This window comes from Oryx dammah, unplaced genomic scaffold (assembly GCF_014754425.2).
Source record: "Oryx dammah isolate SB20612 unplaced genomic scaffold, SCBI_Odam_1.1 HiC_scaffold_17, whole genome shotgun sequence".
In the NCBI taxonomy this organism is placed as follows: Eukaryota; Metazoa; Chordata; class Mammalia; order Artiodactyla; family Bovidae; genus Oryx; species Oryx dammah.
Genome location: NW_024070201.1, coordinates 53,557,005 through 53,570,355, shown reverse-complemented (window position 1 = coordinate 53,570,355; position 13,351 = coordinate 53,557,005). Strand labels below are relative to the sequence as shown.

The 13,351-nt window shown below is 42.4% G+C and overlaps 1 protein-coding gene across 1 annotated transcript in view; it reads right to left on the bottom strand.

The window, feature by feature from the left end:
* Positions 1-465: 465 nt before the first annotated feature.
* GVQW3 (GVQW motif containing 3) overlaps positions 466-13,351 on the bottom strand; it is a 29,185-nt gene continuing 16,299 nt past the window's right edge. Inside the window, exon 2 of the mRNA XM_040258907.1 lies at positions 466-726. Within this exon, the coding sequence (XP_040114841.1) occupies positions 466-726 (261 nt within the window). The remainder of the gene's footprint in view (positions 727-13,351) is intronic.

Genomic DNA, 13,351 nt, shown 5'->3' with positions numbered 1-13,351 from the left:
GTTTATTTTCTCACCTAGGGGTTCAGTTCCTCAAAGATAGAATCTATGCCTACTCCTTTATTTCTCTTCCCACAGCTCAGGCCTTTGGCAGCCCCCTCACTTTTGCTGGGTCTTGGTTTCCATGTATGTAAAATGAGGAGGCTGAGCTAGAAGTTTAAATCAGGTCACATTCCCACCAGCGTTCAGCACAGAGCCTGGCGCACAATTTCCATCACCCTCCTCGTGGACGACTCTCAGCTCCAACGCTAGAGGCCTCCAGGACTCCAGCTGACATGATGGAGTGTGTACCCAGCACGTCGCAGCCTCTTCCCAAGCTGGCCATGGAAACTGAGCCTCCTCCAGACAGCAGGGCTGCTCTGCTCACACGGATCAAGTTGGGAGCCTCATTAGTCATGTCAGATGACATAGTTAACACTTGGGGCCAGCACAACCAGCTCATCAAAAGCTCCTATGTGCCTGGCTCCATCACTGCGGCTGAGGAACTACCGTGTGTGGAGCAGACAGCACATCAGAGGAGCAGTGCCAGAGTGCTTCCAAATTGGTTTTGATTAATTGCAAGGACATGTCTTTAATTGGTGCCAGGGTAGCGGCCAGAGAACTTATGGGAAAGCAGGATGTTATGTTTTCATTCCCTGAAGTCCCATAAAGCAATGAAAGATGAGGAACAGAATCACTGCTCGTTGAAAATTTATCGACCGTGCAGACCCAGAAAACACAAATAACTATCTGAATCGAAACCTAACCTCATTTTCCCAACTCATTGGAAGCCATGCATGTTCCCCTCTGTGCCCCTGCCTGCCTGCTGAGATGTACAACCGAGTGAAAGGTGTGATTTCTGAGAAATGAGTGCTTTAGTGTGGAGACGGCACACTTGGCTTTCCCAGATGGGCGCAGAGGTATCTGGGAAGGCCCCTCCCCTCAGAAACATCTCCTCCTCCAGCACATCAACATCTTTTGAACTGATATCAGATGTTGATCCACTTTGGGTGAAGCATTCATTCACACACTCATTCTTTCTTTTCCCTCCTTGGAGATTTGTGCTGAGTGTGTCTTAAATACATAGCACTGTTCTGGTGTCATGGGGAATACAGAATGGAGTCAAGTACAGATCCTTCCCTAAGGAAAACAGTTAACTAGGGGAAAAGAGAGGGCAGGGCCACAGAAGAACTAAGGCATACAGTTGCATCACGGAAAATGAAACAGTGAGATTTGCCATCAAGAAGACTGGCGTTCAAATCTTAGCTCTGATTCTTATTTCTGAGTCATCGCAGAAGTCACTCTGATTCTCTGAGTTTTAACTACAGAATGGGATTAAAACTGGATAATCATGGGTAATCATGAAGCTTTTAAGATGTTGTAGAGTTGAAAGGACAGGGTCCAGGGCCTGGCATTGATCAAAAATGGGTTGCCAATTCTGAATAAGCATAACGAGGGAGGTTCTAAGAAAGTGCAATGTGAGAGTTCATGTATTCAGGAAACAAATGTTTACCAATCACATACTCTGTGCCAGGATCTAGGGATTTAAGAAAAGAAGTTCTGCCAGCAACGAGACAGGTCCACTAGGTAGTAATAATGCTATATAGTATGGCCTGTGCGTGTGCATGCTAAGTCGCTTCAGTCGTGTCCAACTCTGTGCGACACTGGACTGTAGCCCACCAGGCTCCTCTGTCCATGGGATTTGCCAGCCAAGAATACTGGAGTGGGTTGCCATGCCCTCCTCCAGGGGATCTTCCTGACCCAGGGATCGAACCCGAGTCTCCTGCGTCTCCTGCATTGCAGGCGGATTCTTTAACCTGAGCCACCGGAAACCTGCTATGTATGGTAAGAATGGCAGATCGTTATAGGTGTGCTGAGAGAAGCCTGCTCTGAGTCAGTGGGGAGGGAAGGAGACAATGGTCACTCTTACTGAGAGTAAAGAAATAGGATAGATATGTCTCAAAAGGCAATGTTTGGGCCAAGTCCTGAAAAATGAGAAGATTTTCATTTGCATCTAGAACACAAAAGGGTAGTCCACGCACAATAACACAATGTTCTTTTTGTTTCTGGGACAAGCAACGATTATCCCCTGGGATTTTGGAATCAGCTTCTCTCTTTTTATGGAAAGTTCTTTCCTTCAGTTTTCCCAAAGGTGGCTGCTTCACGTTTATAACCTGGTGTTTTCTCATTTATTCCTTTATTTCTTGTATTTCTCCTTCACTAGAACGCCTGATACAAGAGGACCCAAGATCTTGCCTTTTCTCTTCACTCTATCACAGCATCTCGAACACTGCCTGACACAGTGTGGTGTTTGATATATGTTTGTTGTCTGAATAAATAAATAAACTTCAGGAGGCTCAGGAAGGCATACTGCTATCAAGGAAATATAAACACACTGCCTGCTGCACTGTTGGCATTGAATTTTTTTTTCTCATAAAATTGAATGAGAAATACCTAAAGCACATGCGTGCTCAGTCGTGTCTGACTCTTTGTGACCCCATGGACTGTAGCCTGCCAGGGTCCTCTGTCCACAGAGTTTCTCATGCAAGAATATCGGAGCGGTGGCTGATCCATGTTGATGTATGGCAAAAACCACCACAATGTTGTAAAGTAATTAGCCTCCAATTAAAATAAATAAATTAAAAAATTTTTAAAAAGGATACCAGAGTGGGTTGCCATTTCCTTCTCCAGGGGATCTTCCCGACCCAGGAATCAAACCCTATCTCTTGTGTCTCCTGAATTAGCAGGCAGATTCTTTACTGCTGAGCCACCTGGGAAGTCTTACCTAAAGCACAGGCTGGAGGAATTGCGATGGGAAGTAACAGAAGAGGTGGTCTCTGAGCTGCTCCCTGAAGGCCAAGAAGGGTGACAACATGATGGGGATGTTAGAAAGGCATCAGGAGGAATAAGTAAGATAGCTTTTAAATCTCTTCCAACCTTGAGCTTCTAAGATTGTCTCCCAAACAAATCATCTCTTGCCACCCTTAGGAGTCTCCTCATCACACCCCTCCTTTCTACGCTACCCTGTCTGGAGTCTGTAAGGACATCTGACACACCATTTCCTGCCAATGTAAATCATAAACTGATGTGTGATGCTTGTTCTCAGTTTTTACCATCCCCCACATGGAGATGGCCCCATAACTCAGGGTGGGGGCCCCATGCAAGGATAGCCTTTCCACAGGGCGGCAAATAAGGTGGAACTGTTTAACCACCAGCACCTTCCTGGCCCTGCTCCCAGATAATTTTATGTCCTCTGGTCCTGAATCTGCTTCTTCGTTGGATGCACCTCAGTTCACTTGCTGGAGCACTGATGTGTGACTATTTAACTGCCTTTGCTTCCTGTCCCAGCGATGCTGGGCTTTAGGGAGCATGGGAGAGAGACAAGAAAGAGACTTTTGTATGAGGTAAGCTTTGACAGTCATAATAAAGGCCCCAAACTAACTTATACATACACAATGGTTGACAATTTACAAAGCCCTAGAGAACTCCGGTTCATCCCTCAAGACCCTGCACCTCTTTTCACTCAGCTTCAACTCTCCCAGGCAGAGCTAATCCTTCCCTCCACACTTTGTAGAGCGTCCATTAGACCCCTTATTACCTTGTAATGAATTTGTGTACGTGTCTCATTTCCTTCATTAAACCATCAATTTCTTGATGACAGATCTCTTCTCTCCTAGTTAAACTCATTTCTTTCTTAAAAAGTACTTTTCATCATACATATTTTTCTAATTATAAAATTAATATTTATAGTTATAATGATCAAAATTGTGTATATAAATGTATAATGAAGAAAATTTTAAATCACCTATAATTTCATCACCCAGATAAAACCACTGGTAACATGTTTAATATATCTTGAGCCTTTTTGTAGCATATAGAAAGTAAAAATGGACTATATAATGCATGCGGTTTCACCGTCTGGCTTAAGCATCTTTCCATTGTAAACATAAACACATCATTGACAATTCTTCAAAAACATCATTTTAAATGGCTGTACTATTTTCATTTAATGAGTTGACCACAATTTACCTTACAGTTTCCTCATTGAGAGACATTTAGGCTAGTTACTTCTTTTTACTGCTTTTCCAAATAAAATGAGTAGCTGTACACATAAGTCTTTATCTACATCTTTGACTATTTCCCTCAGGAAGATTCCTAGAAATGGAATGTCTAGGTCAACTGGTTTGAATTCCTTGAGCTGCTTCTTGATGCTCACTGCCAAATTGCTCTAAGAACCAACTTACACTTCCAGTAGTGCATGAGTGTGCCCATCTTACAGTGTCCTCACCTACATTTAGTATTATCTCATTTGGAATCTTCACCAACCACAGTGATCTTCTAACAGTTTCCCTTAGGGTGGGTAATTTTTCTTAAACACAGCAAAAATTATTCAACCATACAGAGCTGTCTTCTTCTGAGATATAACAGATCTTTTACTGCTGTAAATATTTCTATAATTTTGATTTGAAAATTGCCCAAAGAGCAGAAACTTCACTCTTTGGCACCTCAATTGCAATATAATTCTGTCTTTGGGGAATGATTTTTTATTTTCAGCAACCATCAAAAGCCATTTGGAACTCACGGCAAATGAGATGAGGAGCTGCAGCTGGGTTTGAGTCAGAAATGAGGTGTAATTTTACAGTAATGAGATTGAGGTCTTTTTGTGACTTGTAAAGAGGATTCCCACAGGAGTTCTTGGGCAGTAGCGGCATCATCATAACAAGTGCCAGGCCTCCCTACAGGACCGTTCCGAAGTGAGTACCGGCAGGAGGAGGCATGAGTCTAGCTCATATATGGCCCGTCTACCCAGGACTTATAGCCCCAGGTACAGGCGTCAGTTCATTTCAGACCTGGTCCTGTTCCACCTTCTCTCTTCATCGAGCCCACTTGGCCCTGATGTGACTCCAGGGCCAAGATCTTAAAGGGCCAGTTTAGGGGGAGGGTGTCTCCTGCACTGCTGCATTGGCAGGCGGGTTCTTTACCGCTAGCGACCCCTGGGAAACCCCCGGAAAACAATGGCACCCCACTCCAGTACTCTTGCCTGGAAAGTCCCATGGACAGAGGAGCCTGGCAGGCTGCAGTCCATGGGGTCGCTAAGAGTTGGCACGACTGAGCGACTTCACTTTCACTTTTCACTTTCATGCACTGGAGAAGGCAATGGCACCCCACTCCAGTATTCTTGTCTGGAGAATTTCAGAGACAGAGGAGCCTAGTGGGCTGCCGTCTTTGGGGTCGCACAGAGTCGGACACGACTGAAGCGACTTAGCAGTAGCAGTAGTCTCCTGCATTGCTGCATTGGCAGGCGGGTTCTTCACCGCTAGCGACCCCTGGGAAACCCCCGGAAAACAACATAGGCCACGGAAGCGCAAGCATTCAAGAATGAGATTCAAACCCACAGCGTGCAGAGCACAATGGATTTAGCAGTCTGCCGCTTTAAGCACTCAGCTACCTCACCCAGGTGGCAATAGTGGTAAAGAACCCCCCTACCAAGCCAGGAGATGTGAGAGACACTAGTTCTAACCCTGGGTGGGAAAGATCACCTCCAGGAGGGCATGGCAACCCACTCCAGTATTCTTGCCTGGAGAATTCCATGGACAGAGGAGCCTGGCAGGCTATAGTCCATGGGGTCACAAAGAGTCAGACAACTGAGAGACTGAGCAGGCACCTAAATGATTTTACTTCACAGGATTGTTAGAAACGGGAACTACATAGAACCACACCAACATAGATGCACACAGATGCACATTCACACAAAATAGCTAAGGTGTACTGAGCACTTACTCTGCGCCCAGTACTGTGCTTTATATGCATGTAGCCAACACCACTGTTTGACCACCTAGAAGCTGTTTCTCTCTTGCTACTCCTTTAGAGGTGATTGTGTAGCCCAGTTCTGGCAAGTGAGATTTAGGTAAAATCCTTCTGGGAGTTATTGGGAGAGCTTTTGCTTTCCTAAGGAAACAGGACTGCTAAGTCTGAGCTGTTTTCCCACCCGCACCCTTTCTAGCCTTGATCTTGGAGGTAAGGTTAGGCATCACAACCATCTTGTAATCTAGATGGAAAGACCAAAGGAGCACTTCTGTTATATAAGAAAGTAACTACCTATTTGGTTAAGTCACTGCTAGTTATTGCTTGCAGCTAATAATATTCTAATACACATGCATAAAAGATATCCACACATAATAAAATGCCCTATAAAGTGTTTCCATTGATACTCATATTCAAACACAGTTCCTCCATTCAGAGAACTAATGATATGAATGATGATCATCTCGTATTTATGTAGCACTTGGCAATTTTCAAAAGATTTTCACATCCATTTTGTCATTTGTTCCTTACAACTCCGTAAGGAAGTCAACTTTTTTTATCTGAAAAATCCTTTTCAATTGCAAAAGGATATTTAATCAGTGTTTTAGAATGCTCATATGTTACACATAGGCTTGTCTTTTCTTTTTTTCCCTTTTTCCTTCCTTCTTTCCTTCGATGCCAACCCTGGGCCTGTTTTTCTGACTCACCCCTCAGCCTCCTTCTTCTCTGTTGTGCTCTGTAATGCAGAGACGTTGATCCATTCAGGCTGGGAATCCAGGCTTCAACACACCTGACTTCGGCCTAGGGGAAGTATCACACTAGCAGGAGATTGGGGGTAGGTGGGGGTGGGAAGGAAGAGGCTGGGATGTTTTTGCCCCCTGTCCCCCACCACCATCTGCCTCAGTGGCATTTCTGGCTGCATATTGTCAATGGCTCCTGCTCCCAATGTTAGGGTTCAAGCTTCTGACCACGTGGCTCCTGGCTTCCATCTCCTGGCTCTCCATCCCCCGTGAGACTGCCTCCTCCCTCTGCCCCTTTGATTTATGGATAGCAGTGACTTCCCTAAGCTCTGGGCTGCCTGATTTCCCTAAGCTCTGGGCTGCCTCTCCATCCCCTATCCTACCACCTGTGTAACCAGTCCACTTCATTAGGTCCCTCCACTGTAAATATTTGATGTGTCCTCTTTTTCCTCAGTTACACTCATTGATCCATATCACCTTTTTAGGGCACCCACTCAGGGTCAGGTTCTGTGCAGGACGCACAGGGCAAGAGGTGTGCTAGTCTAAGGAGCAAAGTGAAACGCCTGAGCGTGTGATGGTCTCTACTGTTCAGTTCAGTCGCTCATCTCTAAACTCAGCAAAACTTACAGGTAAGTCTTGCCATTGCCTGGGCTTCTTCCTTTTTCCAGAGGCAAGCCAGAGACAATGTGCAGGACCCTCTGTATGTCCCCTTCACTACCCACTGCACAAGTGAGTTTGGGAGTGCTTCTGGATGGTGGCAGAAATGCCTGTTGGCTTTCACCTCCTCCCAGGCAAATGCTCCTACCAAGGGCTCTCAGGCTCAGGACAGCCCAGCTTCCACGACCTGCATTGTACTCCCTTCCCTTCTCTTCTAAACAGCCTTACCTAAAGAAGCAGGAAGAATCTTTTAGAGAGTATGCGCTTCAGCAAAATGCCAGAGATGAATTATCCATAAAAGTTAATAATGGAGAGAAGCCACTGGTACCAAGTCAACTTGAAGATGCTTAGATATCTTGCACGGGATTTTGCAAACAGACTGGACAAAAATCCCATTTAAAGTTTTATGGCTTTGGCAATGTAGACAACCATTCTGAGCTTCAGTTTTCTCACCCACAAAATGGAGACAATACATGTCTTCCTCATAGGATGATTGTTTCTGATCTGAGAAACTTCAGAAACGTGGCCAATTATCATAACATAGATGGTCCCCCCCCCCAACTATAGACACATGGAGATGCTGTATGAACTTTAACAGACAAGTTATATTTTTATTGCCAGTTTTGAAAAAAATATAAAGAGAAACCTCTAGATATAAGAAATGAAAAAGAAATGGAAAACTCAAAGCCCGAACAGGGCACAGGTGATGTGCCTGAGCTGCCACAGAGATTTCACACTTAGTTATAGATCCTGAGAGCTGCAGGCCAGGGTTACACTGTACACTAAAGAGTAGAGATGGAGCTTCAGTTCTGGACAAGTAAGAAAGTTGGAACAGAGCCCGCTGCAAAAAGCCCTGACATTGGAAGCTCTGTCCTCTTTCATGAAAAGGAGACTAGCAAAACTCCATCCCAAGGTCAGAGAAGTTCAAGGAAGCTATATGTCTGATGAGGCCTTGGGTAGGGTAAAAAATGGCACTCATGAGAAACAGAAATTCTAGTCATGGCCAAATGCTTATGGGGGGTTTAAATTTACTCTACCTGTATGTGAAAACAGCTACTGAGAAGTTAACATAAAATTCTTGGATTAGGGCTGAAGTAAGACCTGTTAAAATTCTTAGGTTTAGGCTGAAGCGAATTCAAAATAGCTCTGCAGGCTGCTTAACAATTCAGGGCTTGCAGATCCACTAGAAAAAGCAATCCTTGATGAGGACGCTCACAAAAAGTAGCCACCCCATGAGGAAAGAAATGAGCAGAATGGAGAGTCAATCAACATAACAAACTAGAAAGAAGAAGGGTAAAAACAGAACCATCTGAAAGAGACTATGAATTAGGATGATTAAAATAGATATATGAGCAGCAGTCAAAGCCATGATAAAATAACAGAATAGTATAAGAGGAAGAGTGCGGAGATTTGAAAACCAACCATTAGAACTTCCTGAAATGAAAGAAACTGCCACTGAAATTAAAAACTCAAAGGATATTAAACTACCTATAGATCTAGCTGAAGAGGGACTTAGAAGAGAAATTTGAGGAAATTACCCAAAACAGAATAAAAAGAGATAAAAAAAACCTGAACAAGAATTTAAGAGATATGAGTGATAAAAAGAGAAAGTCAAGCAGATGTCTAATAGGAATTCCAGAAAGATTTAATAGAGGGAATGATGGAAAATCATTATTAAAAATATTACAGCTATATAAGTCGGGGTTCTCCAGGGAAACAGAACCAACAATTTCATAACTGGTCATACCCTGATGAAACTGCAAAACCACAAGGCAAAGAGAAAACTATAAAAGCCCTCAGTGAAAAGGGCCAGATTACCAAAAGGGATGTTAACTATGACAGCAGCCTTTTCATCAGCAACAATGGAAACCAAAATATAAGAGGATAATATCTTCAAAATGTGGAAAGAGAATAAACCTCAAACTACAATTCTGTACAAGTTCAATTCATAAGTGACACCAAATTTTCAGCCATTTGCAGACAAGTGAAAATGATGAGTTTACCTTACACAAGCTTTGCTGAAAGAATACGAGTGGATATACTTCAGTAAGAAGAAAATAATTCAATCCAGAAAAATAAGTTAGATGTAAGGAGGGGGATGCAAGCAAGGCAGTAGAGTCAGCTCATATCAGCCCAAAGAGCCGACTCTTAAAATTTCAGGAATTTTGAGAACTGGATGTTAAACAGTCATTGCTAGAGGGAGGAGGGAGAGGGGTTCATGCTGGGGAACACGTGTATACCTGTGGCGGATTCATGTTGATGTATGGCAAAACCAATACAATATTGTAAAGTAATTAGCCTCCAATTAAAATAAATAAATTTATATTTAAAAAAATAAATAAAAGTTAAATCACAGAAACTTACATTTAAATGAATTACTTTAAAATAAAGGTTTAAAATCCTCACAATGTATCACTTCTTAATTATTTTACTACAACTTTTCTATTATCTATGCTCTTGCGGTTATTTATATCTTGCATATCTGTATGGTGGAAATATTATGTAATGGTGTGCTGCTGGGCATCTTTTCCCTTTCTCTAGATTTCAGTGACGTCACATTGCTAGACTGAATATAGCTTGAGCACCTCAAAGATCAACAAATGCTACAAATCAAGACTACCTTTGGACTTCTCCCTTTGGACAATGGATGCGAATCCACCTGTCAATGCAGGGGACATGGATTTGATTCCTGGTCTGGGAAGATTCCACATGCTATAGGGCAACTAAGCCCGTGCACCATGATTACTGAAACCTGTGAGCTCTAGAGCCCATACTCCGCAAAAAGAGAAGCCACCACAATGAGAAGCCCAGCACTGTAACTAGAGAGTAGCTCTGGCTCTCCGCAACTAGTGAAAGCCTTCATGCAGCAAGGAAGACCCAGTGCAGCCAAAATGAATTAAAAAAAAAAAAAGACTCCCTTACTCCCTACCACATGAGAGCTGATTGTTACTATCTATCAGCACATGGGGCTTCCCAGGTATCGCTGTTGATAAAAAATCCGCTAGCCAGTGCAGGAGACAGACATAAGAGATGTGGGTTCAGTTCCTGGGATGGGAAGATCTGCTGGAGGAGGGCATGGCAACCCACTCCTGTATTCTTGCCTGGAGAATTCCAATGGACAGAGGAGCCTGGAGGTTGCAGTCCAGGGGGCTGCAGAGTTGGACACAACTTAAGTGACAGCATGCATCAGCACACTGCTGAATATAAGAAATAATGGTTTCTACTGCTAGGTATATGTCCAAGAGAACTGAAAACATATCTCCACAAAAATACTTAGATACAAATGTTCATAGCAGTTAGTATAATTGCTAAAAAGTAGAAATAAGTCAAATGTCCACCAACTAATGAACAGACAAATAAAATGTAGCTTATCCATACAATGGAATATTATTAAGGCATAAGAAGGAATGAAGTACTGAAGTACATATTCTAACATGAATGAATCTTGAAAACATTGTGCTAAATGAAAGAAAATAGACACAAAAAGCCATATACTATATGATTCCATTTATACAAAATATCCAGAATAGACAGGAAGTAGATTAATGGTTACCAGGGGCTAGGGAAAGAAAGCTGAGTGCGGAAGAACTGATGCTTTTGAACTGTGGTGCTGGAGAGGACTCTTGAGAGTCCCTTGGACCGCAAGGAGAGCCAACCAGTCAATCCTTAAGAAAGTCAGTCCTGAATATTCGTCAGAAGGACTGATGCTGAAGCTGAAACTCCAATACTTTGGCCACCTAATGCGAAGAACTGACTTATTGTAAAAGACTCTGATGCAGGAAAAGATTGAGGGCAGGAGGAGACAACAGAGGATGAGATGGTTGGATGGCATCACTGACTCAATGGACATGAGTTTGAGGACCCTCCGGGGGTTGGTGATGGACAGGGAAGCCTGGTGTGCTGCAGTCCATGGGGTCGCAAAGAGTTGGACACAACTGAGCAATAGAACTGAACTGAACTGAGGGTGTAGGGATAGGAGGTGGGGGGGTAATACCAGTAATGAGTATGAGATTTCTTTGGGGAATAGTGGTGATTGCACAATCTTGTGAATATGCTGAAAATCACTGAATTGTAACTGTAAAAGGGTGAATTTTATTGTATGCAAGAAAGGACTTGGGGAAGGAGGAAAGGGTAGTTAGGGAGTTTGGGACTGACATGTACACACTGCTATATTTAAAATGGATGACCACCAAGGATCTATGTATAGCACAGGGAACTCTGTTCAATGTTACATAACAATTTAAATGGGAAAAGAATTTGAAAAAGACTAGATACTTGTATTACTGAATCACTTTGCTGTACAGCTGAAACTAACAAAACATTGTTAGCCAACTATACTCCAACATGAAATAAAAAGTTAAAATGAGAAAGAAATAAAGAAAGGTAGGCAGAGAAACTGGTATGTGTGTTTGTAAATCTAAAGAAATATCGTCTGTTAAAACATCTAATGGAGGGAGTTGAGTGGTTAAAAGTAAGTTGGAACCAAAATACTGAAAATCAAATTACCTGGAAGATAAAAGGGGGTGGAGAGCAGACTTGAAGAATTCTAAAGTTCTTGAAATCTTCACAATGAGCTAGTGATTAACTTAACAATGTTAGGTTGAGTGTGCGCATTAGTAACAGAGGAACATCCACTGAAGGAATATAATTAGAAAGTATAATTTCCAAACCACTAGTGAGACTAAAAATGGAGTAAAGAAAATAACCAAAGTAAAAGAGGGCAGGATAAGAGAATAAAGCAAATAAAACACGTGGCAAATGACAAAACAAAGGGGGAAGATATCTCCAATATATCAAAATGAGAAGAAATGTAAACATGGGTATGAGACAAAGATTCTTAGATTGGATTTTAAAAAATCCAGCTGTATGTTGGTTACAAGAATGCATTCAAAAGTTAAGGACACAGAAGTGTTAAGAGGATGGGGAAGATATACTAGGCAAATACAAAATGAAATAATGAAACAATAATAGATTTTAAGTCAAAAAGCATTGTTAGGGATAGAGTCAAATGCCTTAATGATAAAAGGGACCATTCATCAGGAAGATATAATGACCAGAACGTATTTGTTCCAACTGGAAATATTGCCTCCAAATATATAAGACAGAATTACAAGGAGAAATGGACAAATCCACATAGTGGGTGATTTTGACACATCTCCCTCAGCAGCTAATAGGGTAAGAAGACAAAATATTTGTAAGGCTATAGCAGGTTTCACTGACTGGAAAAGGTCAGTTTTCATTCCAATCCCAAAGAAAGGCAATGCCAAATAATGCTCAAACTACTGCACAATTGCACTCATCTCACACGCTAGTAAAGTAATGCTCAAAATTCTCCAAGCCAGGCTTCAGCAATACGTGAACTGTGAACTCCGATGTTCAAGCTGGTTTTAGAAAAGACAGAGGAACCAGAGATCAAATTGCCAACATCTGCTGGATCATGGAAAAAGCAAGAGAGTTCCAGAAAAACATCTATTTCTCCTTTACTGACTATGCCAAAGCCTTTGACTGTGTGGATCACAATAAACTGTGGAAAATTCTGAAAGAGATGGGAATACCAGACCACCTAACCTGCCTCTTGAGAAATCTGTATGCAGGTCAGGAAGCAACAGTTAGAACTGGACATGGAACAACAGACTGGTTCCAAATAGGAAAAGGAGTAGGTCAAGGCTGTATATTGTCACCCTGCTTATTTAACTTCTATGCAGAGTACATCATGAGAAACGCTGGGCTGGAAGAAGCACAAGCTGGAATCAAGATTGCCAGGAGAAATATCAATAACCTCGGATATGCAGATGACACCACCCTTATGGCAGAAAGTGAAGAGGAACTAAAAAGCCTCTTGATGAAAGTCAAAGTGGAGAGTGAAAAAGTTGGCTTAAAGCTCAACATTCAGAAAACGAAGATCATGGCATCCCATCCCATCACTTGATGGGAAATAGATGGGGAAACAGTGGAAACAGTGTTATTTTGGGGGGCTCCAAAATCACTGCAGATGGTGACTGCAGCCATGAAATTAAAAGATGCTTACTCTTTGGAAGAAAAGTTATGACCAACCTAGATAGCATGTTCAAAAGCAGAGACATTACTTTGCCGACTAAGGTCCGTCTAGTCAAGGCTATGGTTTTTCCTATGGTCATGTATGGATGTGAGTTGGACTGTGAAGAAGGCTGAGC